At 54.6% G+C, this 27,217-nt stretch overlaps 9 protein-coding genes across 10 annotated transcripts; 6 read left to right on the forward strand and 3 right to left on the reverse strand.

The window, feature by feature from the left end:
• Positions 1–159: 159 nt before the first annotated feature.
• On the forward strand, positions 160–2,228 carry PV07_05683 (uncharacterized protein). The gene is made up of 2 exons (XM_016392594.1): positions 160–906; positions 960–2,228. Exons 1-2 carry the CDS (start codon positions 551–553, stop codon positions 1,774–1,776), a joined length of 1,173 nt encoding a protein of 390 aa, XP_016250113.1. The 5' UTR covers positions 160–550; the 3' UTR covers positions 1,777–2,228.
• A 749-nt stretch (positions 2,229–2,977) lies between these two features.
• Positions 2,978–4,575, forward strand: PV07_05684 (uncharacterized protein; the record flags this gene model as incomplete). The annotated part of the gene is made up of 2 exons (XM_016392595.1): positions 2,978–3,343; positions 3,433–4,575. 2 exons carry the CDS (start codon positions 2,978–2,980, stop codon positions 4,573–4,575), a joined length of 1,509 nt encoding a protein of 502 aa, XP_016250114.1.
• Positions 4,576–5,381: 806 nt separating this feature from the next.
• Positions 5,382–10,178, forward strand: PV07_05685 (uncharacterized protein; the record flags this gene model as incomplete). Its single annotated transcript, XM_016392596.1, has 1 exon — positions 5,382–10,178. One exon carries the CDS (start codon positions 5,382–5,384, stop codon positions 10,176–10,178), a length of 4,797 nt encoding a protein of 1,598 aa, XP_016250115.1.
• Positions 10,179–11,773: 1,595 nt separating this feature from the next.
• PV07_05686 (uncharacterized protein) lies at positions 11,774–16,010 on the forward strand. Its single transcript, XM_016392597.1, has one exon. It carries the CDS (start codon positions 12,390–12,392, stop codon positions 15,168–15,170), a length of 2,781 nt encoding a protein of 926 aa, XP_016250116.1. The 5' UTR covers positions 11,774–12,389; the 3' UTR covers positions 15,171–16,010.
• Positions 16,011–16,640: 630 nt separating this feature from the next.
• Positions 16,641–18,707, reverse strand: PV07_05687 (uncharacterized protein; the record flags this gene model as incomplete). Its single annotated transcript, XM_016392598.1, has 1 exon — positions 16,641–18,707. Exon 1 carries the CDS (start codon positions 18,174–18,176, stop codon positions 16,641–16,643), a length of 1,536 nt encoding a protein of 511 aa, XP_016250117.1. The 5' UTR covers positions 18,177–18,707.
• Positions 18,708–19,372: 665 nt separating this feature from the next.
• Positions 19,373–21,529, forward strand: PV07_05688. 2 transcript variants are annotated; one of them, XM_016392600.1, is made up of 4 exons: positions 19,373–20,035; positions 20,085–20,179; positions 20,319–20,812; positions 20,960–21,529. In XM_016392600.1, the coding sequence occupies exons 2-3, from the start codon at positions 20,116–20,118 to the stop codon at positions 20,729–20,731; spliced, it is 477 nt and encodes a 158-aa protein (XP_016250119.1). In that variant the 5' UTR covers positions 19,373–20,035; positions 20,085–20,115; the 3' UTR covers positions 20,732–20,812; positions 20,960–21,529. The 2 variants fall into 2 exon arrangements, with proteins under 2 accessions (XP_016250119.1, XP_016250118.1); XM_016392599.1 differs by having other exon boundaries at positions 19,373–20,179.
• Positions 20,666–21,913, reverse strand: PV07_05689 (uncharacterized protein). Its single transcript, XM_016392601.1, has one exon. The coding sequence runs from the start codon at positions 21,668–21,670 to the stop codon at positions 20,891–20,893; it is 780 nt and encodes a 259-aa protein (XP_016250120.1). The 5' UTR covers positions 21,671–21,913; the 3' UTR covers positions 20,666–20,890.
• A 454-nt stretch (positions 21,914–22,367) lies between these two features.
• Positions 22,368–24,487, forward strand: PV07_05690 (uncharacterized protein). The gene has a single exon (XM_016392602.1). The coding sequence runs from the start codon at positions 22,939–22,941 to the stop codon at positions 24,352–24,354; it is 1,416 nt and encodes a 471-aa protein (XP_016250121.1). The 5' UTR covers positions 22,368–22,938; the 3' UTR covers positions 24,355–24,487.
• Positions 24,488–24,643: 156 nt separating this feature from the next.
• On the reverse strand, positions 24,644–25,873 carry PV07_05691 (uncharacterized protein; the record flags this gene model as incomplete). Its single annotated transcript, XM_016392603.1, has 8 exons — positions 24,644–24,850; positions 24,918–24,985; positions 25,035–25,199; positions 25,250–25,447; positions 25,501–25,624; positions 25,675–25,722; positions 25,772–25,804; positions 25,853–25,873. The coding sequence occupies 8 exons, from the start codon at positions 25,871–25,873 to the stop codon at positions 24,644–24,646; spliced, it is 864 nt and encodes a 287-aa protein (XP_016250122.1).
• Positions 25,874–27,217: the final 1,344 nt, after the last annotated feature.

Raw genomic sequence — 27,217 nt, forward strand, 5'->3', positions numbered from 1 at the left:
ACAGCCTAGAATCCGCTAGCTGAAATTAGTACTAGCTCATATACTTAGCTCCGGCAGCTGCCGGCAGCCCAAGGCACCGTTGGCACTGCAGGGAGGCAGGCGGCAGGCAGGAAAGGGAAAGAACTTCTCATAATACTAAAAGGCAACTTCAACGCCTGTCAGTTCACGTCATGCGGTGCAAGTCACACACAAGGCCAGAAGAAGGCAGCGGGGAATCATGTTTCCACCCACCGGTGAGGATGAGATACCCAGGTCTGCATTTCCTGCCACGAAGGCATCGAGTCTGACCACCAATAATCAATCGTCATTGGAAGCTGATTCTTAGCTTGGGGGCTTGAGGCTGAGACGCGACAAGCTGAAAATCCCCCGTCTTCTGCCAAACCACCCCTCTCGACTCACCCAGGCTGCCATCTCTTCTTACTCCCATCATCAGCCGACTTTCATCGTTTTTTTCTCCTCTTATATCTCTCTCCATCTCTCTGGCAGACGTCTCTTCCATCAGGATTTTCCAGACAATCCAGCCGATACTCCCGCGAACCATTTCCCAACTATGGCGCTTACCGTCCCTAAAGTTGTGCTGATTTTGCTGTCCCTGGCGGGCTTCTGGACGCTTTGGGGGTTCCCATATCAAAATGGACTCCTTAAGATCTTGGGCCAGCAATCAGAGCCAGGCGCCGTCATTCCCGGTCCGACTTCAGCCCCAATGAAGCAGACCTACACTGGCATTGGACCGATCGATAAGCAATTGACAGTCTTGGTCAGCTTCTTCTACACCGCTATCGACGGCAACCGAGCAGATGTGTCGTTGTCTTTCCTCTACCTTGGAGGGCAAGTCCTCGCTGCGTGGGTCTTGGTCATGGTGGAGGGACTCAGGAATGGCAATAGAGGCAAACTGCTGCTCACCGCGTAAGTGTCAACCGTAGTGGTATAGCTTCTTTGCTGGATCTGACTATTGGCAGGACAACATTGCTCGGTGTTGGGGTTGCCATTGTAGGCTATGCTTGCGTCGCACCCTTGTGGTTTGCTCTGCACCTGTGGATGTCACCTACAGTACTCAAACCCAAGGACTATCAACTCGAGGTCGATGCACCAATCAAAATCGCCATTGCACCCATCAGCATCCTCGTCGGATTCGGGCTTCCCTCTCTGTTGATGTGCCTGCCAGCCCCAACTGTGGTTTCGTTCGAGACCAAACAGACGTGGACGGGTATTCAGCAGGGGTGGTCGATTTGGATTGGGTTGACACAATCTCTCCTGACCATTCTGGCTTTCGCCATCGATCAACGGGCCTCCGTCTTGACCGAAAATGATAAGCGACTGAAGAGTGCCAGGTATCTCCGACTGGCATACGCGTTTGCAATCATATCATCGGCTGGATCCCACCTGGCGGCACTGAGCCTGTCAACGCTGGCCTACCTCTTTCCGGTCCTGTTCAGCGCCACCTACCTCCCACAGCTTCAACCCGCCAGAATCTTTGTTCCTGTCGTGCCGTTTGGGCAGCCACAGGTCAAGGTTCTGGCCGATGGAGCTTTGTGGTTCCTTCAATGGGACATTGTCGTCGGGGTTTCCGCCTCACTTCTCTGGGGATTGACAGTGCGAGATGCCAGCAAACATGGGAAGGCCACCGTTGGCCAGATCTTCCTTGGGGTCATCAAGACTGTTCTCACGGCGGGCTTGCTCGGTCCGTGTGGCGCCGCTGCCGTTGCCATCTGGACTCGTGATGAACTAGTGTTGGGGCGAGCCAATGCTGAAGGCAAAAAAGACAAGAGCATCTGAAGCAGAGAATACAAGCCCTTTTGAATACAATGGAGTGTGTGCCAGATGTCAGTCTTCACGGATGGTGGTTGAGTCTCACAGGTCTTCTTGTTTCTTGGTTGGCTTTTTCGGGCATTTCATCCGTTGGAGGACCAGTATTGGATACGGCACTTAACCTGTCAAATGCGATGGGGAAGAGGAGGTGAGGGAATTGAGGAAATTTGCGCAAAGATCCATAGTAGCAGGAATGGGCCAAAAGCATCAGTGTACGAGTACTTTTACTGACTTGAGTATGTACGAAGGAATCTGGTCACTGGAAACATTCTACCCTTTCCATCTATTTTTGGGGGGCCGAAGAGCCAATTGCTTTGTCCTCGGCGCGAATAGTGAGAGTGTTAGCAGCCCAGACGGCCGCCTTTTAAGCATTGGATATACCTAGAGTTTAGGTGAGCCTTAGCCGCCTAGGGCTTCCACTAGCCCGCACAGTAAGGTACCGGGTAATTAGCCCCTACTAGAGCTAGGCGCTGTGGCGCTGTCCTCCGCATCGACAGGGCCTGGGCTTCTCTTAGGCCTACCGCAATGGAATTCTGCAACGCCGGGCTGAAATGCATCTTAGTTTACTGATGTTGGTGCCACCGGGAACCATGCTTCAGCTGACCCGGCGGGGCCAAGCGAGCCTTGGACCGTGAGGTCTAGAGCAAATCCGTCGTCGAGCACTAGGGAATCCTCTTCACTTTCCCTGCTGGTCAGGCTGACGGGACGCTTCAAACCAAGGCACACGGCATCCTACAAACACAAAAGTCACGCGTAGGGGAAGCTGTGGCAATGACGTGGGTTTTTGGGGCTGCCACTGGCCCAGTGGTGCAGCTCACCAGCTTGCAGTCCGCAGTCCGCTGCCCGCAGCTGGCCTTACAGGGAAAATGTCATCAAGTCAACAAACCGGATCCAGTCCTCGTTGCTTCTCGTAATTAACCATTTCTCTCCTTTCTGGCCCTCTCCCTACTTCGAACTTCCAGTGTTGCACCGTCCACCAATTCCATTCCTGCCGCTCCTTTGTGGCTGTGTAACAGGATCAACCAACGGATCTGTCCCTCCACCTTCCTTGCTCATGTGTAAATAAAACAGCCGCCGTTCGTTTCCTCCTGGTTACCCTCGTCTCGACCTTCGACCAACTTCCTCCCCAGCTTGGCTCTCACATTGGCCCAACGCCAGACGATCCGAGATGTATCTTCTGACCGGAACGGCCATTGCGGCTCTTGCGACCACGTGTGTCGCCTCACCAGGCTATCTCAAGTTGGACCTACAGAGAAGGACTCCCTCTGAAGGCAGATTAGTGCGCAGACAAAACTCAGATGGGAGCGTGGACACAGTCTTGACACAGAACACCAACAAACTCGAATATCTGGTGAATATCACTGTCGGCACACCTCCGCAGGATCTGGGAGTTACTCTAGACACTGGCTCCTCGGACCTCTGGATCCCCGCATCCTCAGCAAAACTCTGCCAGCAGGGCCAATGCGACTTGGGCGACTTTGATCCAAGCTCGTCAAGCACCTACAAAGTTATCGAGCAAGGTGGATTCAATATTGTAAGCTCCTGTGCCCAAGACACTGAAGATTTGTCAAAGCAGACGCAAGGTGTGAAAGTGTGTTGTAACTGACATATATAATGCCACAGACATATGCGCAACCAGGAGACAGTGACGCAGGCGACTGGAGTTCCGACACCGTCACAGTTGGTGGATCTCCTTCCATTGACAACCAACAGCTCGGAGTAGCAACGCAGCTGTTCGACCAGCATGGAGTGATGGGGATTGGATTTGACACCAATGAAGCCAACAACGACAGTCCGAATGGCGTCTACCCGTCGGTCATGGACAATCTCAAGTCGACCGGAATCATCAACCGCAAAGCCTTCAGCTTGTACTTGAATGACCTGGACGCAACCACAGGTGCAGTGATCTTTGGTGGTATCGACACAACGAAATATTCGGGAGATCTTGTTGCCCTCCCGTTGCAGCCCGGGCCGGAGGGAATCATTTCGGAATACTATGTTACCCTGACCAGTGTCTCTTTCACAGATTCGACCGGTCAAACCACCCAATTGTCGCCTCAAGGGTATTCGCAGGCTACGTTACTTGATTCGGGTACTACCAACACTCTTTTAACCAACGGCATCTTTACAGACTTGGCCCTCGGATTTGGAGCGGTCGAAGATCCCTCTGGAGATGCCTATCTGGTCCCATGTAGCCTTGCGGAGGCCAATGGTACCATCAATTACTCGTTTGGCGGTGAGGGTGGCGTAACAGTCCAAGTTCCTATCTCGCAGGTGGTTGGAGGCCAGGGATACACATCCGCCAACTTCGACGATCCGTCAGGAGGTTGTGTACTAGCTTTCGGGACTCCAGCCGATAGTGGTGGGTTCAGTATCATGGGAGACAGTTTCTTGAGAAGCGCGTACGCGGTATTCGATATCGACAACAAGATTGCAGCTCTTGCCCAAGCCGCTGAAAACGAAGCCAGCACGAGTAGCATCGTCGTTTTCCCAACAGGGACGACCATTCCGAGTGCGACAGTAACCGCGACTGCATCAGGCACTCAACTCACCGAGGTCGTCGCAGAAACAGGTGTTCCACTTGCCAGTGTCCAAGGCTCCACCATGATCATTCCAGGTACGCCAACATTCAGCTTGGCCGCCTCATCATCAACGGCAACGACAACAGGAGGGTCTTCATCTTCATCTGGGGCTGCAAACCATGCGGCTGTTCCGACTGCGGCTCTGTTGGGGCTGGGACTTGCCGCAGGAATGATGGGACTCTGAGATTGCAGCTACGTAGCGGTCGAATATATTTTCAAATCAGTCCCGTGGCCATTACGAATCACGCAACGCGCACAGATAGCGAGCATCAACGAATTGATTGAGCGTCATTTCACCCCACATGTTAACAAGACTACTTGGTTCAGGGAGAGGTACTCCATTCGCACCTAGGTAACTACGAACTAGGTACACCGCTCTTTCAGAAGCCCACTGTGCCTTCAGATCGCGGGTCCCCTCGTGAGTCGCGTCAGTCAAACAAACAGGTTACCCCTCCTCCAGGGTGTCACTCGTAGAAAACCATGCCGTTGAAAAGTGTATCCTTGCTCAATTTCCACACTCTTGCGGACCAGAGACATTTACACTTCCATCAAAGGTTGCTAAGACAAGATGTGTTTTCCACCACACGCGGCTCGTATTGGCACGAGGGCATGTGATTGGCCGCAAGGCCGTCCCAGCGTCATCCCGAGCATCGACGCCCGCTCCGCACAGTTATCGCAACCGCGACCACGAGCTACGACACGACTTCTCGTATACCCCTCCATAAAGACAATCAATTCTCCCTGTCCTCCTCCCTGACTCCCAGTCGCGGCCTCCACAGAATCATCTTCCTGTCTCCGTGTAAATCAATCTGCGACTTCAAGGACACTCTTACTGCGCCCCCACGATGATCTAGATTTGAGTCATTCTCACCCATCCCATCCTCCTCGTCTCCGTTCGACCTTTTGCGCCTTTAAATACGCCGTGATCCGTTGAGATTACAGCGAGGCGCCTCCAAGGTCACCGGAGACATCGGTGATCCGGTTTAACACATGAGCTACAATCTCTGGCGCGCTTTCTTCGAAGATGATGTCGATTCCTTTCGACAGTACCTGGCTAACGCCACTTTCTCCTCCGGTGCTCCGAGAACCCCTGGCACCGGACAAGTTGGTGGTGCGACGCTGAAGATAGGTAGTCCTGGGAATCTGGCAGTCTCTCCCAAGACACCCTTCAAGTTTCGAAAGAGCTCGGGAACCACACCTAGCGGCGCGACGCCTGGGAAAAATGTCGGGTTGGTGCTCACGAGGGCAGAAGTGAACACCAAGGACAGTTTCGGACGGACAATACTCCATCATGCTGCGTCATCGCAGTCGGACGATGCTCTGGCTTTTGTCAAGGCTTTGTTGGAAATACCTTTCTTGGATCTCTACGTACAGGATTTGGAAAGTGGGTGGACACCCCTCCACCGTGCCTTATACTTCGGCAATATTTCAGTTGCGCATGCTCTCATGGCCCGTGACATACAAGACGCTACGGACTACACAACCAGTGCTCAGCATTCCCACGCCGGTGGATTGGTGAAAATCAAGGATCACGAAGGCAACAGTCCTTTTGAGGTATTTGGATTGACCATTGCGCCTCGGTCTCTTCAGCAAGATTCCTCCACCCTCACGTCCGGGATCCGCGACGATGATAGCATCAACGGAGTGGACGATAGTGGTGACCACCAAGATAATGAACGATCTAGGCGTCATGTGACCCCTCTGGTAGATCTCGCTGGTGACGAGGTCTACGCTTTTGGAAGCAACAAAAACCTATCGCTGGGTCTCGGCGACGGGGATGATAGACATTTCCCTGAGCGTCTTCACTTTGAACGCCCCGACCACTTATTACGCCGTCTCCTCGATGACCATCTTGCTGAGAGACGGAAGGCGTGGGTTCACGAAGACCTGGCGGACAGTGTTGGGGATCTCCAGTCACGCCCAGACCTGCCCGCCATCATCCGTTATCGGCCCATCACGATTCAGAACGTGGTCATGTCGAAGCTACACACTGCCATCCTGACCAACGACCCGATCTCGAACCTATACATATGTGGGTATGGTCCTGGTGGTCGTCTTGGAACCGGCGACGAAAACACTAGTTTTACATATCGCTGCATTCAAGCTGGCGGACTGGCCAAACGACGTATCTCATCGATAGCCCTCGGTCAGGACCACTCTGTGGCTGTTTGCTCGCAAGGCGAGGTATACACATGGGGAAGCAATCGCTTTGGTCAATTAGGATATGCTCTTCCTGAGGTACCCAAGAACGAGGTCCCAACTCAATTAATCCCCCGCCAGCTCTTCGGCTACATTAAGAAGGAAGTCATCATTGGCGCCGCAGCGTCCGCTATTCATTCTGCCATATACACAGCCTCTGCGATATATACATTCGGCAAGAACGAGGGTCAACTGGGCTTGACCGATGCCGAGGCACGCTCTCTGGAAATGCAAGTCCTGCCACGTCGAGTCGGTGTATCAGTCCTGCAGACTTCAATTCAATCAGTCAGCGCAATCGACCGGGCTACAATTGTTTTGCTGGAAAATCACGATGTCTTCGTCTTCACGCATTATGGTTGGACGAAGGTTCTCTTCCCTTTGGAGACCTTCACCAACTACTATATGGGTAACAATCTGTCGACAAGATCTAATATGGAATCCAACTACGTCAAACAGATAACAGCTGGGGGCAATACAATCTGCGCAATGTCCTCCTTTGGAGAAGTATTTTCTATCGACGTCCCCAAGGTTCCCGAAACTGTACCATCGAATATGTCAACAACGAACCCTACTAAGGCACGCAACGCTCTGCCTACGCCCTCGCGCCTGTGGTCCCTCCGCAAGGCTCACATGTCCGCCATCGACGTTGCCGTGGGCCAGGACGGCTCCATCATTCTCTGTACAGCATCAGGGTCCGCCTGGCGCAAGGAAAAACGTGCAAACATCAAGACCGTACGAGATACAAAGCTGGGTTCAGGGCGTCCGAAAGACTACAAATTCGTCCGTATTCCCAATCTAACTGGAGTCATCGCCGTCAGGAGCAACGCATTCGGAGCCTTCACGGCGGTGCGTAAGGATGTTAGTACAACACGCGACCAGATCGTGCCAGTCCCGCCAGCTCTGTGGAGAGATGCTTTTCGCTTACTACCTTTCCGAGAATACGGAGTGTCACAGGCCGTAATACCTGGGTCAGAGGTAAACGCATTCCGTGTTGCTCATGCAGTGATCAGCAGAAGCTCGGCGGAAACGGACATCCTCAACATGTGTCAACGGTACGAACCACTTTCCCAAAGCCAATACGACTTATGGATCACTTCTACTGTCACGGATGTACGAATCCCCGTCCACTCGTTTATACTCAAGGGACGGAGCCGGGTCATGCGTAACGCGTTGACGGAAGTCCAAGAGACGTACTATTACTCCATTCCGGATGTCATGTCGATCGAATATGGCCAAGACGGCCAGATACAAGTCTCATTCCAAGGCGCGGACTTCCTGACTCTCATTAACCTCGTATTGTATCTGTACACCGACAATTTGGTCGACGTGTGGCATTATACGTCCCAGGCATTACAATCTGCTGCTCGGTACCGGTCAGTACGCGTCGAGCTTATGAAGATTGCAAGCCACCTCGAAATGCGAAGCCTTGAACGTTCTGTAAGAGTCATGGTTGATCCCGCCCTAAGTCTAGCGAACGATATGGAGCTTGCGGTGGTTGACCCTGATTTCTTCTCAGACGCCGATGTTGTTGTGGAACTCGCAGACGACGCCGAGTTGCCTGCGCATAGCGTCCTGTTGTGCAGTCGTTGCCCCTTCTTCGACGGTCTTTTCAACGGACGAGCTGGTGGAATGTGGATGGCTTCGCGGCGAAATACGGCCGAAGAACAGTCTGAAGCTGTACGCGTGGACCTGAAGCATATCGACGAGAAGATCTTTGTCATGGTGCTCCGTCACCTTTACGCTGACACTGGAGAAGAAATCTTTGATGACATTCTCACCAACAGTTTGGACGAATTCGTCGACATCGTCATCGAATTAATGTCGGTAGCCAACGAGCTCATGCTTGATCGCCTTGCACAGATTTGTCAAAAAACCCTCGGCAGGCACGTCAACATCAGAAATGTGTGCGCTCTGGTCAATATAGTCACGGAGTGTACAGTCGATAGTTTCAAGAATGCCGCACTGGAGTACATTTGCCTCAACTTGGAAAGCATGTTGGAGCTGAAGTTACTGGACGACTTGGACGAAGATCTGCTTGTTGAGCTTGATAGGGTCGTCCAAGCCAACCAGTTGGCTTTCCTCCCTTTCGCTCGCAGCAATCGAGCTGAGGCAGAACTATTGGAGAACTATCCCAGCCTGCTAAGTCAGATTGAGGCTGGCCGACAGACAAGGATAGATTCTATGAGGCTAAGATCAAGACTGGTCGAAGACGAGGGACGTTTTGCAGCATCTCTGAAGACGCGATACGGGAGCCTGGAACGCTCAGGCCTCTCGCCCCATAATAAGAGTTTGTTACCGACCCCCGTGGATTCATCACCACCTAGCACTCCAAGCCGCAGCCCCGCGATCAAGGCAAACGATGCAGAGGATGACCTTCCGTTCGACATGGATGGTGATGACCCAGAGCTTCTCCCAGCTGCAGAGGGCGACAATTTGCCACCTCATCCTGCGAGGAAGCGCCCGTCTCTCGAGAGCAGTGCTCGATATTCCGCAACGAAACTACCCGCAAATGATTCGCCTCCTTCGATGGAAAGGTCGCGTGAAGGATTCTCCAGTTCGGTGAGGTCTAATGACGGAGATTTGCTAGATTCCACTACCACTGAAACACCGACCAGCGGATTTGCTGCACAACGAACTGCATGGGGGGTTCCCGCTCAAGGCATCAAGAGAGACGGGCTCAAAGACATTATGGAGCAAGCTTCAGCTGCCCGGGTGTCGAATTTGACTCAGGCAATGCGAACAGTCTCGACGGGATCAAAGGCAACTGTCAAGGTTTCGCAGAAGGAGCGCAAGCGACAGCAACAGCAAGTAAAAGAGCAGGATGTCAAACCCTCGGCTCCCTCAGCGGCGAAACCCGCAACAAACAGTACTTCTTCTCCGTGGCAGGCGATTGCAAAGACACCCAAGCCCACCTCTTCACCGACTGCGTTTGCACCAATCGAGGCGGTCAAAGAGGTTCCTGCGAAGCAGCCAATGACAATGCGTCAAACCATCGCCAGAGGCACCTCGACTACCGGTCCGTCCCCCAAGGGCCCGACTGGTGCGGGACCTGCAATCGGTCTTACAGCTCCTTCCAAGCCGGCCGCTCCGCAAATCCAGTCGATCCGCCATACGCCGCTGCCAACCAGAGTCTCAGCGGTTGATGCGCGCACATCAATGGCTGAGATCTTGGCCCAGCAGCAAATAGAAAAGATTGCGGTCAAGGAAGCGGTGGCGAAGAAGTCACTTCAGGAGATTCAGCAAGAACAGGAGTTTCAGGAATGGTGGGACAATGAAAGCAGACGAGTGCAAGAACAAGAGGCGCAGGCCAACGCAGCTGCTGCTCGTCGTGGAAAAGGCGGTCGTGGCCGAGGCGGACAACGTCGAGGGGGAGGACGCGGAAAAGGGACGTCGGATGCTGAAGTTGGTGGACAGCAGAGACAATCTTCGATGGATTCGGCCATGGTGAGACATGAACCTGGGTCAGGACGAGGAATTGGGCGTGGTAATGTGTCCCGAGGCAGTGCCAGCAGTGCACGAGCCGGTGGTCAAGGAAAACCTCAGCAAGCCCTTCGAGGGGCCAAGGCATCAACTTTGAAAGAGTCATAGAGGCCCAGGAAAGGACGGGAATTTGGAGGAAGACCTTTTGTACATCATGACAGGGCATTGCTTCTGTGAAGACGTGGGGGATGACCAGTTGTATCGAAACACGCTAAGAGCTAGCTGATCAAGGAAATGCTGCTTTTTCTGCCTTGGAACCAATCAACCAGGAGACTTGTGATCCCAGGGCTGCATTAGACGTTCTAACCAGCAGAGGAATGGTTCTCGTCGACACTGTTCTTCCTCACACCATATGAGTAAGGGGACGGACCAATGTACCTCGTACTCGAAGGATCCTCGCGTAACCAAGTCCTGCATCAACAGGGATGTCGTACCATACCAGACACGGAAAAGCTCCAGCAGGCTGCCAGTCCCCATTGCCATCTTTAGCATTGGCGCTCTGCAGCGGGCCGCACACAAAAGGCCACAAGTATGTTTGCCTGGAAAAGAAATGGGGAAATCGAGGTGAAGGTCTGGGCTATCTGCATAGAACGACAATCTCAGCACTGGTGCCTTCGTGAGAAAGACCCTAGGGGGGGCCAAGTAGGCAGAAGAAAGAGCACAAAGAAGGGAATCCTTTCCCGCTTGGTCCAATTGATCCTTGTTTGTGTTGTGGAGGGGAAGCTTCAATTGACGGTATCCATCCAGTCAGCCTGGTAAATTTTTATTTTTCGAGGCAACAATAATGACTCCCAGAGGTCCATTGATGGGACACTTTGGTGATGTTTTTCCCCCTTGTGCCAAATGAGGACCTTTGAATCAGCCTAGTGCCACGGGGAAGCAAAGGTCGGCGTAGCCACGGGCGGATTCGGGTCGAGGTGGGTTAAGGTGGTTCGCAACTTCGATTGGGTCGAGCTGTGGCCGGCAAAGCATTTGCACGAAGGGAAAAGAGGATGGCTTCAGCGTGGAGCGCGAAGATGATGGCGGGTGGTTAGAGCGAGAGGTGTTGACGACAGCTTAACCAACATGTGGCCTCCATGTCGAGATGTGTGTGCGTGGGAGAATTTCAATCGCCAGACGGGCATGACGGCAGGCGGCACGACAGAAGATGCATGTCAGTCAAAATAAAGCAGCCTATGGGGCGCCCTTGGATGGGGGTTCCATCCACAGGGATTAAGGTACGATGCAGGCGATGCAGGCGTAACCCAGGGTCATGCATATTTGGGGGGGGCACATCTGATAGCTGGCTCGTCGCGAACAAGAGCGGTGATGAGAAAGGGAGGCAGGTGAGAAGAGAGAGGACGAAGGAGAGGTGAAGACAATTCTTCTTCTTCACACGCTCCTCTACCACAACGCAGCCGTTACATGATGGGACGTTTCTTCGCTCACCGGCCAGTCCACCGCAGCCACCGCAGGCACTGCAGTCCCGCCGTCAGTCAGTCACCGTAGGCCACCGCAGGCCACACCCAGGCCGCTGCAGGGCCAAGAGATCGTACAGTTAGTCAGGTACTAAACTCGTTTGGTTCAACAGCTCCTGCCCACCCTCTCTGCCCACCGAGCCACCCACCCCAAGAACCGCATGATGCGTGAAACCCGCTGCTACAGCGGCGCAGTCTTGTCCTCCTACTACTGCTGCTGCTGCTTCTGCTGCTTCTGCTGGCCATCCGCCCTCGATATACATTTTTCCCGACATTCGATGACTCTTCCAGTACTTATCTCTTCCCCTTCTTTCCTCTCATCTCCTTCTCGTCCGCAGTCCTTCTCCACCCCCATCCTGACTCCTCCTCATTGTTGCCTGCTCACCTTCGTCCTACCTACCCTTCATCGCCTGACCCCCATCTGACCCTGGCCGAAAAGTACCTCACGCCGCCAGCCCGCGCGACCTCCAATCACATGCGGCTTCCGTCATATGCCCACGACTCGAGACCATCGTCAACGGGAGCACCTCAACCTCAATCCCCAACCCTCCGCTGACCATTTCCATCCCACTTGTCCCTTTTCCTGGTCCGACGCCACAATGGCCCCGTCGTCGACCTAGTCTGCTTCTTTGATTCCGTCCCATCAGCCTTGCACGTCAAAGTCCCCCCCAGATGCCTTGACCGCTACCCACACCCCTACGCCAGGACTGCTGCATACGTTTTGTGGATATCACATCAATGAAAAGCAATGGATGGCTATCGAATACGGATCAGTCCCAACTCACCCCTTCAACGCTAAGCCAGGCACCCGAAACTGAACACACCAGCAATCCTTTACGTTCAACATCCAGTTTGACCCAAGATGCATCAACACCCTCGCCCGCCGCCTCTCACAGCCTCCCCCGCTACCTCTGAGCAAACCAACCCCAGCCGCACAAATAACCCAAGAGATCGAGACGTCCAGGCTCTCCGAACAAACTCTCCTCTCACCCAAGGCTCCGGTTCCTCGGAGGACTTTGCTTCTGCCCGTCAAGATCAACCCGCGGACAACCCCGGCGTCCAAATGCAGCGGCTCAACCAGGTCATTCAGAACTTCCATACCAAGTCCGCCTTGATCATCCTGCAGTCTCGAGTCGAACTCGCCCCAGCCTACTCTCAGAAGACCAACGACAAGAGAGTGAACCGGTGGTTCAACATCGACATTGAGGAGACGGACGAGTACAAAGATGACATCAAGAGGTGGAAGACTTGTGATGTGGAGTACAATAGACCTCCTCCATTGGTCATAGAGGTTTTCTTGAGCACCGAGTCCTTGCAGCAAGGACAGCGATTGGTCATTGTGGACGAAGATGGCAAGAGGTGGGATGTCATGAACACCTTGATGTCTGCCCGCAGTGCTTCACGCAGCAGTCAGCGTCGAATGGGCGACATTGACGAGGTCATTCTCGAGCGGTGGACTGTCGAACTCGGCGAACAGACAGCGCCCATCCCTCCGGATCTCGCCATGGTACTGCCACTGGTCTACAAAAAGAGCATCGTTTTCTTCAGATCTCTCTACACTTACAGCAATTTCCTGCCAGCGTGGAAACTCTCACGAAAGATTGGCAAAGGACGCTCCCATATGGCCTTGAAGCTGGGCTATAGATTGGTTGACGGGTCTCAGATGCGGAGCTTGTCTCGCTCCGACAATCTGGGCACGCGACTCTTCGATAGCAGCTCGGGCGTTCTGTTGTCCTACGATTTCGGCGTCACGGATTCACCTGCTGGTCCATTTTCTGTCAAGGTTGATTACCGCCAGAACTGTGATTTCCGGATAGATGACTCCGAGGAGCTGTTGAGCTCCCGGTTCTTGGGCACTGATGACGAGCTATTCCGGCCGTCATTGCCGAGTGAGAAGGCGCCGCGGACAGAGATCGGATCTTTACCTGCAGATCGACGACAGAGGTTGCTGGAACAAGCAGAGCTGGGTCATGCATATGGCAGCCTGACAAGCTTCCACCAAGCGGGCATTGCTACCGGGACTGACCCTATCTCTGCTTTGCGAAACGCTCAAGATTTCAATGCAAGCTCTTCTCCGACTCCAGAACCGGCCAGGCCCACTGTGGCTTCACATACGGCAGGCCAAAACTCGCGGAATTCACTCAGAGCTGTGGCAGCCAACCGTCGAAGTTCAAGCTCGTTCTCCGTCCAACCCTTCAAGACACCCACTTTGTCAGCATCTCCGCTGGGCGCCTCTCCCATGGCGAGTTCGCCAAGAACTCATTCTGCTCGACTTCCCGTCCTAGGCTCTTTGACGGAAGAGGGCATTCCTTCATCCGCAGCGGCTCCAGTGACTCTGGCCGGGCGACGAGCTGGATCTCTTGCCTCGGACAATGCCATTGCGTCCTCGACCTCGAGTTCTCCAAAACCCGCTCCAGTCACGAGATATAGCAGTAGTTTTAGCCACAGGCGAGCGCGACTTTCGTCGGGAGGGACAACCGTACGGACAGACGAAGACCAGACAAGCAGCGGCAGAGGAAGCGCCACGTCATCTGCACAGCCTGGTTCGGGATTGATGACAGAGGGAGCTACAGGAGGTGGGAGCTCGGGCTCGATGGCAGATGGCGATGGTGAGAATATCTCCAGTTTCTTGAAGATGCTAGAGCTGCAAAAGGATCTCCTCACTCCTACCACCCCCACCGCTGCCGAAGCAAACACAAGAAGAACTACTGCTGCACTCAATCGATACCACAGAATGAGAGATTCCAATACAGCGTTATCGGATTCTATGTCCTCATCATTATTGCTGCAGAGATCATCCGCTTCTTCCAGTCGACAATTGTCCGGAGTCCCTGCTATGGTGGCGGGAACGTCCATCTCTACCTCGTCTTCTCCTGGAAAACCAATTTCGCCTCATACACCGCACACTCCCTTTGCTCCGTCTCGACTTAGCGCTGCTTACAGTCATGATGACGCTGACGAGCCACATCGTCTGGCCCCTGAGGAGCCACCATCACCTTCTGAAGCTGCCACAGAGGAGACCGCACACGCTCAGTCGACCTCCAATGTTCCTGCCATCGATATTCCCAGCTCTCCCAGGCCTTTTCCGTCGTACCAGCGTTCAAGTTCTGCTCAGCGCAGACCGTTGAGTTCAGATGATGATATTGGTGATTTATATGGGATGCGTAGTGCCAGCATGGGGGCCGATCGTCGGGGTCACCGCCGAGAGTCGGCTCAGGATCACGCTGACGGGGCTGTCGGCGAGGGACAGGTGCCAATCCAACCACCGTCCATCGGGTCACCTCGACGATCGTCTCAGGTTCATCGCCATTCTGCGCTTGCAACGGCCCTTAACAACGATGACGGCGCTTCTGATTCTGCCTCTGGACGATCCTCTGCCAATATCTACCGCAATCAGGTTACCAGCCGAAATGGGATCGGACGGCGAGTCACGCCTCCTCAAGGATCTACGTCCAGTATGGGAGGAACACGAGCCAGCATTGACCCGGGAGGCAGCAGCAGCAGCAGCGTACCGTGGCGAGGAAGAAGCAGTGGGAGTCGACCTGAAAACCGCTTCGACGATGACGACCTTTTACCTTTTGCGATGGAAAAGAGCGATTTCAACACGGCCGGGAAAGCTGGTGATGTGAACGGGGGGAGTTGACAAGAATAGAGCGAGACCGGGATTTCTTCTCTCTGGGAGGTCCTGGTCCAGCAAGTGCGTCGTCCCGAATGCGCAAGAGATACCACGCACATTCCAACTCGGGTATGAATGATAGAGGAGCTCCACCATCACGGAGCCAACGAATTATTGGGGTTCTACAGTGGCGTTTCAAAATGGGTGGATATTTTGAAGGGCGTTTATTGCAACGGATGGTTTCTTGTGTTTTCGAGTGTCAAATCTTCTGTTTTGTTTCTCGGCGGCGTCGGGCTCGACCCACAGGATGTGTTATATTCTGTCAGTGAGCGTTTCAGCGCAATCTACGTTGCAACCGAGGGAAGGCTGGTTTGACTTCTCACCAGGTGAGCTGGGTGGAATGGGTCGACGTTGTGCCAATACAAGGATCGGTGGGAAATATGCGAACCCGGGCTGGTCGGAGCTGGACGTCAATTGGATAAGGGGTCTGCTTCTCGACAGATGGTTGGGGTTTGCGCTTGTCCCTCGCCGGTTTCCGAGGGGAAAGGTGCACAGGACGAGCCTTGGAGCTTGAGGCGCCACCAGAGGACCCGGCCAACTAGTCTGGGTAACCCAGTGGCAATCATCAGGCGGCACTGTTTTCTGAAATCATGGTATGCTCCGACGGATCGGATCGGATTGGATGGACGAATTCCGAACGTGTTTTATGAATCCAAGGCCTTTCCCGACTGGAGAGGGCAGGCGACGCCCTGGCCCGGATCAGTGACATTGTATTTCCTCCGCCTCGATGACTTGGTGGCTGTTGCGGCGCACTGAGGAGCTTGGGCACTGGAAGATTATATAGTAAATGTATGATTTTGCCTCCGCAGCGCCGCGTCTGTTCCCTGGCGTTTTGTCTCGTTTCATCCCCCTTTCAGCCTCGTCGGAACACGGCGGCATTGACAGGCGAGCCTGGCAGCAACGGAAAACGTCCTTGTGGGCAGGCATGAATACCTGCTAGGCCGAGAAGAAAAGCCACAAAGAAGGACGACGAAGATCATGCTCCATAATGTAGACAGAATAAGTGTTGAGTTTAGATCTGACCAACTTGTTGTTGCATTGTGCAGTGTGAATGCAGTAAATAGATGGATTATCAGCAGTAGACATTAACGTCAGCCTAAGGAGTGACCAAGTGTGCGTGCGTGTGTAACTATTTTCAAAAAAAGGACGCCGCCGCCGATTCTTTCATCATGCAATGCATCATTTCCTCCGCCCTGCATTGCTGGAGTCCATGTTCCCGTAACAATGCATACCGATGCAATCTGCTGATTAAATGTGTCAAAATCATATTCCTCCCCTCCCCCCCCCTCTTGAATGTCACTGTTTTGACGATTTCTCTCCTATTTTTTTTTTGGTTCGGGGAATTCGTTCCCCGATTTCCAGCGTATAGTCTATTCTTCATTCTCAGTTTTCTCGTACTTCACGTCGCCGTGATGAGTGGGCGGGGACTAGTTTTATCTAGTTCTTCCACGTCGCGCTCGAACTTGGGGCCGAGCTCGGGCCGTGGCTCTTGCCCTGCCAGTCTTGCCATCCCCACGAGGTGCCGGTGGCAGAGCAGCTGGTCACCGTCGCGGTGGTGGTCTCCGACTCGGTCAAAGTCGTGGTCGCGGTTTCGGTAACGTACACGGTAGAGGCCGGCGCCGTCTCAGTCACGTACACAGTGGTCGTGGCGGTGGTGGGAGTGCAGGTGCTCGATTGCCAATCATTCCATCCGGCAGATTGAGAATGTTGTGGCGCGGGAGCAGGGCTAGTGGTAGGCTTCACAGGGGCGGGAGCACTAGACCACTCGCCCCAGCTTTGTGACGAAGCTGGAGCGGGAGCAGGAGCACTAGACCACTCACCCCACGACTGAGAGGAGGAAGAAACCGGCGCGACAGAAGACGAAGTCCAATCATTCCAGCCCTTGCTAGTCGTAACCGGAGTGGTATACGGAGTCGTAGTTGCGGATGAAGACGTCCAGTCGTTCCAGCCCTTGCTGCTGGTGGTAGTGGGAATAACGGGGGTCGACGAGGATGTCCAATCGTTCCAGCCTTTGCTGCTGCTGGTAGTGGGAATAACGGGAGTCGACGAGCTCGTCCAGTCATTCCAGCCCTTGCTGCTGCTGGTAGTGGGAATAACGGGGGTCGACGAGGATGTCCAGTCATTCCAGCCTTTGCTGCTGGTGGTAGTGGGAATAACGGGAGTCGACGAGGATGTCCAGTCATTCCAGCCTTTGCTGCTGGTGGTAGTAGGAATAACGGGAGTCGACGAGGATGTCCAATCGTTCCATCCCTTGCTGCTGCTGGTAGTTGTGCTTAGGGTAGTGGAAGAAGTGCTCGTCCAGTCATTCCAGCCTTTGCTGCTGCTGGTAGAAGTAGTGCTTGGAGTTGTGGTAGTCCAAGTCGAAGACGAAGTCCAGTCATTCCATCCTTTGCTGGAAGTCGTTGAGCTTGTGCTAGGTGTGGTGGTTGAAGACGAAGTCCAATCATTCCATCCTTTGCTAGAAGTCGTTGAGCTTGTGCTAGCAGTGGTGGTTGAAGACGAAGTCCAGTCATTCCAGCCCTTGCTAGAAGTCGTTGAGCTAGTGCTAGGTGTGGTTGTTGACGAAGACGAAGTCCAGTCATTCCAGCCCGAGCTGCTCGTTGTGCTGCTGGTAGTAGGAACCACAGGAGTCGTCGAGCTACTCGTCCAGTCATTCCAGCCCGAGCTGCTTGTTGTGCTGCTCGTGGCCGGGCTGGTCCATGTCGTGGACGGGCTCGTAGTGCTGGACTTTGAAGTCCAATCATTCCACGAGCTCGAGGGAGTTGTAGTCGTAGAGACAATAGTTGTGCTCTGAGATGTCCAATCATTCCAGGTGGTGCTCGGGGTAGCAGTGGTAGAAGGATAGGTGGTAGTGGGCGCTACGCTGGTCGTGCTCGACGAGGCCCAGTCATTCCACGAGCTCTCTTGACCGCGAGGCAAGACAGCGGAGAGAGCAGGAGCGAGCAGTGAAAATAGAACGATTGGCTTGGCCATGTTGGGCGAGGAGAACGAATGTGTGTATAACGAAATGGAAAACAGCGAATGACAGGAGTGCTTGTAGAGAGGGAAAAAAATCTGACGGAGGGGAGCGGGCAAATACCTCTTTCTTATACCTACCTCTCACCACTGTTACCACGATCCATATAGATGAGCAACTCGATCGTCATCCAATACCCCGAAGGCGCAGCAGGGCAACGTCCCATCGATGGGAAAAGCTAACCCGGCTGAAAAGTGTACGTTGGGTCAAATTCTCCACCACGTGGAGGCCAAACGACGAGGATGACTCCAGTACCATGAGGAAAGCATCGGAGGCTGGGGTCCAACTGGGGCAGTTTAAGGCCGTCAGTCCATACTGGATGGTGAGTATACGCCTCGATGTGACAATTCCGGCCACCGTTATGTGAGCTTGGCGAGTCGTGTTGGGAGGCGAAGTATCGGTACGACCAGCTGTGGATTTTGGTCCGAGCCTGACTGTGGCAAGCATTGGTCCGCTACATCGGTATACCCGCTCCTTCTCTGGAAGTCAGACCATTCTGTTTCTCTTATTTGTCCGTTGCTGGTCGAGTCAAATACTCAATATGGACAAAGCGTGGGTGGGAGGATTTGCAAGCACTGGTCGTCTGCGTATGCAATGTCTCAGGAACGGTGGATCGTGGATGAGGATGTTCTTCCAGTCGCTTCCAACGTGCCCTGAAAAAAATGTCCATATGATCCACCTCACCGAGTGTTCCGAGTCCTGGATTTGACGTCAGGAGTGACCGCCTGCTGGGGCGATGGAGCAACTGTATTTTGTATACTGCAAATGAACGCATAGCCGTGCCTTGCGTCGGTGGCAGGAAGGTGGCATGGCACGCATGGCTGCGGAGAATTTTCTGCCCTTCCGAAAAGTCCCTGGCGTCCCTGGCATGTCTTAGACAAGGTGTGGCGCGCGGAGCTGGTCGAATCAGAATCGGCGAGAGCTGCTTCTAAATTTATCGCCCTGTGGCGAAGACAACACCATCGTTCGCCCAGCTGCGTGGCAGCGCCTTCGAAGATCCCGAGGTACCGAGAAAATGCAACGACAGTCGTTGGGTCGTATCCACTCAGCTCGCTTGTATCTCGATGCAAGCGCAACTGATGAAGTAAGAATTTGGTCCCAGGTTGCTTATACCTCTCGTTTGAATGCCCAGAAAAGTGAGGGACACCCAGAAGTAATCAAGGAAGACTTGACTTTCGAGAGAATGCTACCCATTGCGTGGTGTCTGGTCAGAGCTTTCCATTTTATGTACTAGCGCAAGAGGAAGACTGCTCTAGGAGGGGGGGTTTGTTGAGACATTTTCCCCAAGAGACCATTGACTCCTCAGGCATATATCAACCTGTTGGGTTATGTTGAATTGAACAAGATCACAAGGGCAGGTGTAGTGGATGGTGTAAAAAGAGCGCTGGTTTCTGGGTTGCCAACCGCAGCCTGTATGCTCTACAGTAGCGGCTTACTCCAGCGGAGCATACGATCGTGAAGCACAATAAGCCTGGATTGTGCGCAACACACCAAGTTTGCACGTTACGCACGTTTCGCAATCACATGGCCTCGCCGTGAAGACGATGTAGCAACCAAGTCCAGTAATTCTTTCTCATCACGCACAACGCTGACCGCAGCTGACTACGGCCTCATTTCTCCTTGACCGCGAAATGCAGGAGATCCTGCCTGGTCCCTAGACCCTCTCCGTCGTTGCTTGATCGCCTTGTGAGAGCTGGGTGAACCCCAAAAGGGCCAGACTCAGACAAAAGAACGGCTGAATCTGACTTGGGGCTCCTAGGGCCCTCCGCCCCAAGGCGGCCCGGCTTGAAATTTGGGGAGCTGTTGCAACAAGACAGTGAGTACTTCTGAGAAGGCTGATAGGGTGGAGGCTGAAGAGTTTTAAGGCTGGGGCGGCGGACCTGGACCTTTGGCAAGATGGAATCGACAGCCAAAAGAGATACAGCCTCGGACGCCGTGCCCACGGCCAAATTCTTACAAGGTATGTTTGCGCAGCCACTTGGGCAAGTATCATTGGCCCCAAGCTCGTATTCTTCTCCCGACTCCTACCAGTGGCCTCGATCCAATGGATGTTCGTGGACTGTAATCACCAAACCGGTGTTCTGACAGCTGCCCTCCAGCCCGCATCACTGCTCTCTCAACGACCCTGATCAAGAGGCTCGAGAACATCCTCGCCGTGGCTCTCGATGACACAACCACGCAAACCGCCGCGGCGGCTGCAGGCACGGGCAATGCTCCCCCTCCACCATCACTGACAGACACGGCCGTCCAACAGTTCCAGCTCGACGTCGAATCGACAGCAATCGTCCGCGCAGCAGAGGAAATCATGATGCTGACGCGGACCATGAAGGAGATCTGGCTCTTTGGTGGACTGGACACTCTCAAAAGCGACCACGAAGGCCGCGATCTCAGCGGGCAGAACGAGGCAGCAAGGAGGAAGATGGAGGAAGACGTCAAGGCGGTGGAAGAAGGGTTCAAGAAGTTTCTAGAGAAGTACGAGACGACGCTCGAGGTGACTGAAAATAAAGAGTAACGGCTGTTATTCAAACATTCCTGGCTCACAATGGACCCTTCGCATTCTACACGTAACCATTCATAAGAGACCGATATCAAGGCATGTGTAATCGTCCCATCGTTGTTATCCTTGGTGCATCACGTTTGCCCTTGTACCCTGACGGGCGAGGCAAAGTGATCAGTGTTCCTGGAGAAAAATGAAACCGTCGCTGACTTGATGCCTCCCTCGGAGCAACCCCCTCTCTAGGCACGAATCTCTCTGTACCAAGGTATCAGCAAGGAGAACAAACGCAACATTTCCCATCAACTTGAACCAATATGATTTCCTCTCCAAGGACGGATCTTCTCTTTCAACCGTACGAAACGCATAAGCGGCGTTCCACGCTTGCTCCAATCGCGCAAGAGACAGAATGACCAGGTAGGTGCAGAATCCAAGCATAAGCACCGCGAAAACCTTGAGTGCCCCCGTTTCGCGGATGAATCGCGCCGCCACCAACCCCATACGCTGCATCAGGTAGATTTGGAGGAGCTGCCAGACCGTGGCGATGGTGATTTGCCGATCGAGTGCCGCAATTGAGGGGGTATCGACGAGAGCGGTTTGATGAAGGTCTGGGGCGGCTGTCGTAGGCGAGGAGCCTTCATTCTTTGCAGTGTTGTTCTCTGTGGTAGTTGACCGCAGGTCCGGCTCCTCATCCGCACGCTCCATGGTATCTGCGGTGTACACCGGGGAGCCCTTCGAGGGCACTGGTGCGGGCAACTTCCAGGCTTTCGAGGACTTAGACCGACTTGACGCAGCCGCCGAAGCTGGAACTGGTGGTAGAGTCTCTATCAGACTCTCCATCTGTGACAGGCAGAGGACGCCGAACAGCACGATGAGCAGAGGATAGTAGATTACAACCCAGTATCCATCATTGTCGGAGCGCGTGCTCATGGCACCGTCGACTGTGCTGCAGGTCATCTTTCCGCGCGGATTGATTGAGCAGGGCCGGCGAAGGCTGTCAAGATCATTTTACCACTGATAGGCGCATATATGCCGTTGAAGAATGATTGCGATTCTGTTGACCAAGAAACAGCCTGAACGAGTCATTCCGGCTGCCACTACGTAGGCAGGCAGCTATCTGACCATCTACCTTAGGTACAGTCCATACATAGAAGATCTCCCCAGGTAGCTTTCGGGATGCCGTCCCGCCGGGGTTCTGATCTCCCAAGGGCTGCAGTCGCTGTCACAGCTACAAGTACATCGGTGGCCCTGGCTGACTTGCCTGCCTACAAGGGTAGGTACATGCAGGCGGGGGTATCAACATTTCTGGGTACTCGATTACCTTATTGCCTACCCAAGGTACCGTGGTCCCTAGGGAAAGTACCATTGACGCTCGCTGGTGGCGCCAAAAAGCTGTTCCCCCGCTCGGGCAGCAGCACAGCCTCCTCAAGACCAATCAACTCTTTCTGTAGGACTACCTGCTCGTGTTACTAGGTAGATACCAAGGGTGAAGGTATTGGGTACTTCAGGCACCGAGGCATTGAATCAATCGTGGCCCCGTATCCGCGGTCTAGCCTGTGGGGAGTCTGGGTTCTGGACTCTGGACTCTGGAATCCGGACCAGCTGCGGCGATAACTTTTCCATTGAATTATGTGGTTCTGTATGTCGTCGCGATGAGGGTCTAGACCATCCCCCATCTCCATCTAGGATGGCGCCCCTTCAATTTCGATCGAAAAACACATCTTGCTATCGCACATCACATCACCTCACATCGCAAGGTTCTCTGCGATCTACCAATACCTATCCGCGGGCGCGTTACGTACATATGTACCTAACCCACCCAGGTGCAGCTGCGTAGAGTGCAGGTAGCCGATGGACAGTACCTAAGGTCTACCGCGTCATCTCGAGGTGATCTGCCTCAACCGAGCGCGCTTGACTTTTGTCTCACTCTCTTACTCACTCTTCCTTCTCCGTACCCCTAACTCAGAGACGGAGAAACGTAAGAGAAGGACGGAAAGGAGGACGAGAGACCGAGATCTGAATGACTGTGGTGACCTGAACCTGAAAAAAAAAAAAATACCTACGTTGGTTCCTTCACTTTCACAGGACCATACGATAAGACATCAACACCCTTCAACACTGGGGCCAATCAACATACCTGATTCTCTACGACTCGATTTACGACAGGCCTCCAGCAAAAAAAAATCCACAAACATCACGCGGCGGCGGGCTCAGGAAAGAGAACAATGTCCGTGCCGACACCACCGTCCACCACGCTCTCAGCTCCGCCGTCGCCCACGGAGCTGGCCACGCCAAGGCTCCCGCCCAACTTCGACAGTGACAGCGAGGAAGCGGACGAAGACCCCGAAATGCTCTCGCCCTCCTCGAAACGCATCATCAAGACCACCACGACCATTGTCAAGCCCATCTTCATGCGGCCCAAGCCCATCTACCTCATCGTCGCCACGTCGCTGAATCCGCCCATGGGCATCGGGCACCAGGGCAGGTTACCCTGGCCGCCGATCAAGGCGGACATGGCCTTTTTCAAGACCGTCACGTCTCACGTCCCCGAAGTCGCCAAGGACTCTTCACACCCAGAGTCTTCTTCTTCTTCCTCAGCGGCGCCGCCGGGCACGCTCAATGCCGTGGTCATGGGCCGCAAGACGTGGGAGAGCATCCCCGCCAAATTCCGGCCGCTGGCAGGACGACTGAACGTGATCATCACGCGCTCCGACTCCGAGCAGCTGGGGCGGAAGATCCTGCAGGAGCTGAAATCCGCGGGCAAGGGCAGCGCGGATGCCGCGTCGCAGTGGGAGCTGCACACCCTGCCGCCGCCCAAGCCCAGCGTGCGGATCAAGCTCAACTCGACGTCCAAGCGAGCCGCCGAGCGACGGCCCAGCACGATGCTCGTCCCACCGGCGGCGGCGGCGGCGGCGTCGGCGGTATCGCCCATCCTCATCTCCGCCTCCCTACCCTCGACACTCTCCTTGCTCTCCTCGCAAGCACCGATCCAGATCCCACCGCCGCCCACCGCCACCGCGCCCACTTCAGCCCCGGGCGGACCGTCGCGAGACCTCTCGCCATCCCTCTCGATCCACAAGATCTTCTGCATCGGCGGCGCCGAGATCTACCGGCAGGTCCTGGCGCTGTCGTCCGCCAACCTGCACACGCCCACCACCCCGGCCGGGAGCGAGACGGGGACGGACACCGAGGGCGAGACCGGCGGTGACGGCGGCGGCAAGCACTTCGACGTGAGGATCCTGCAGACCCAGATCCGCCGGCGCCGCGGCGGCGGCGGGGGCCCGAATGCGACGACGACGACGACAACGGCCGACGACGGGGACGGGGACGATTTCGAGTGCGACACCTTCTTTCCCGACCTCCTGCCTTCGCCGCACTCGCGCGTCAAGTCCGCCAAGTGGAAGCACGTCGCGCAGGCCAAAGTCCAGGAGTGGATCGGCGACGACGTGGAGCTGCCTCAGCACCTGGGCAGGCGGAAGCAGAGCATCGCGGATGACGCTGCCGGGCAGGATGAGAGCGAAGGGGACGAGGAGGAAGAGGAAGACGAGGTCATGCCGGCGGATAGCAGTGGGAAGGAGTTGTGGCTGAAGGACGAAAAGGCTGGTGTTGAGATCCGCGTCGTGGGTTGGGAGAGGAGGTGACCCCTTCCTGGCAGTTGGTGAATATGGGTTTTGTCTTGCGCAAGCATTACATTTGATACGAAGCGGACCACGCAAATATGATGATATCTCGTATAGCAGAAGAGTCGCGAATAAACCGTTGATGTCCCTCGTATTCGTCGTCAAAGGAAATGTCCCGACTGGCCAGGCGGTTCATGACCCAGGTACAATACCCATGTAGGCATAGTGTCTCATCCAGTCCCTCATCCCCTTCCTTGACACTGGCGTCCCGTCATCCCCGACTACTTGTCAACATGTTCCCAGCACGGACTCAGTAGTCATCATTTCCTGCACCACGTCTCTTCTCCGCACCTCGTTCCTCCAGCTTGTTGCTTCCGAACATGCTGCCCGCCTTCTCCATCATTTTGCCCACGGTAGAGTCTTTCTTGCCACTTGAGCTATCATCATCGTAGCCGCCGCCGCTGCTGCCGCCGAAGCCGCCGCGCTCTTGATCCTGGGTGCGGCCGGAGCCCATTCCCTGCAAGTCTAGTTGTCAGTACCATGTTCGAGACCATGCGGATCAGTTGCAACAGGGAAGTGCTCACGTAATCATTGTCACGGCCTGAAGAAGTGCCTCCGGTTCGGGTTGCGTCGCCATAAGTATCATCGGTGCCTTTTCCCCAGGTCAGATGCTGTCAAGACATGTCATGAAGGGTCCGTACCGAGTCCACCTGAAGTTCCACCCGAAGAGCTGAAATCGTCTCCGCGACGGCCAATGCTATCATCTCCGTAGCCACGGCCGCCGCCACCGGTATTGGAGCGATAAGTGTCGTCGCTTGCACCGAAGCCGCCAGATGATTGAGCTTCGGTCCTGCCACTCCCCAAGCCTATTACACAAGGTTAGCTTGGGATATCGAACACGGCAGACAACCCTCACCATATTCATTGTCACGGCCAGTGCTTCGGCCACCAGTGGTTGTGGAATCTCCATAGGTGTCATCGGTCCCTAGACCACCGCCGGTGCGGCCACTACCTCCATAACCTCCAGAGGTATCACGGGTCCCGGAGCTGTAGGTATCATCGCTTGCGCCAAAGCCACCGGCGTCTTGTGTGCCAGTCCTGCCACTGCCCATGCCTACATGTAAGTTTAGTTCAATGGAGTCTTGCTGGGAGTCGACGACAGCCCACCGAATTCGTTGTCCCGGCCAGTGCTTCTGCCGCCAGTAGCAGTGGAGTCGCCGTAGGTGTCATCAGTCCCTAGACCGCCACCAGTCTTTCGACCGTAGCTATCACCGTCACCGCGCCCGGACGACTAGCGTTGTATGAGTACCGAGGGAAGAGTGTCAGAAGGGAAGAGCATACACCATAGCTGTCGTCGCCATAGCCGCCTCCTTGACGTCCGCTAGAGCCCTAGCTTTCAGTCAGTTTGAGGTTTCGGTGAACTTCTGGCGTGACCTACGTAGCTATCGTCACCATAGCCACCACCGCGTCGCTAGAGCATGTCAGCAGAGTGCCTGAACAGCTTCGAGCCAGGTCATACGTCGTCATCGTTATAAGACATTGTGCTTTGAGATTGTTTGCTTTCGTGGATTGATCACAAGTACGAGTTTCACCGGTTTGAGAGTCTGAAGGATTGAAGGGGGTTGAAGTGAGTTCAGGAGAGAGCAGGACGAGGTTTTAAGGACACAACGGGAGCAGACGAGGGACAGATGAGGCAACGACCCTGACTACACTCTAACAGAGTTCATTCCCAAAGCACGTCAGGCACGAGTCACAAACTGACGCGGAGGTGGTTCATAGCATACGTAAGTCTCGTTGCAGGACCAATGACTTGAGGGAGAGACCCCGCGTGAAACAAGGCCAGGTATTGGACAGCTGAACCCAGACAGGCATCAAGAGCAAGGAAGCTGGGAAGCCGCAAAGTATCGTCATTTCCTGGTGTAAACATTGGCTGAGCATGAGGTAGGAGGAGGGGGGATGGGTTGCGCCTCGGTGACACCTTGACCCTGGCATGGTGCTGCATCTGACCTGGTTCCGAGGGCCGCTCTTTGTTTGTGATGGAGAGCGAGGGCCCATCTCTGCCAGAACCGGAGGGGCACAGAGAAATGGACAGAGGGAACAGAAGATGCTGTTCAGCGAGCGATGAGAGTGAGTTGAGGGAGTCTGCGTGAGCTGAGCTGTGAGCTGTGAGCTGTGAGTTGAGTGGGTGGAGGGAGTGGTTTGTGCCCCGCAGCCTGGAAACCTGCAGCCCGGTGTCTATGACGGCATGTGCTGCACTTGCTGCATTGCGCGCGTCACCGCGTCGCCCGAAACAAGCACGATCTGCTTTCTTTTGCTGCCGGAAGCAGATGCCCCTGTGGCCCTTTGGTGGCTCTCTTGGGTGCCCCTCTGGGGGCCTCCTCTCGCCTAGTCCACTGGGTGTCTCCCCCCTCTCACTCTTCCTGCTCAGGGTCCAATCCGGCTATTCGCGCAATGCCTGTCCAAATGAGGGCATCCAAGCTGATCTTACCCATTTTACGGCCAGCTGGGGGCAGGCTTCTCCTCGTCCACGGCTCCAAGATCCAAGATCCAAGGTCGCAACAGCGAGGACAGGGACAAACCCTGCCTCCCTTAGCTTCCAGACCTTTGGCGTCACTCGCATAAGAGTTCGATTCAGCACCGCGTACCCCTGCCGAGCACCCCCGGGCGCTGTGCCTTTATCCGAACTTCAGGACTAGCAGCATGTCTAATGCACAACCTGCAGCTCTTTCAGCTTGCTTGGTCGTGCACGTGGCCTCATCGAAAGCCACCAGATGTTTGCCACCGCTGTGTGTCTTGTATCGATTCAGCGGGCAAAGCCGCTTTCAAACGCCGCAAATCTCATCTTGGAAAGAGATTTCGAGGCTGTAGCACGCTGGCAGCCACC

The sequence above is a fragment of the Cladophialophora immunda genome (genome assembly GCF_000835495.1).
Source record: "Cladophialophora immunda strain CBS 83496 unplaced genomic scaffold supercont1.3, whole genome shotgun sequence".
Classification (NCBI taxonomy): domain Eukaryota; kingdom Fungi; phylum Ascomycota; class Eurotiomycetes; order Chaetothyriales; family Herpotrichiellaceae; genus Cladophialophora; species Cladophialophora immunda.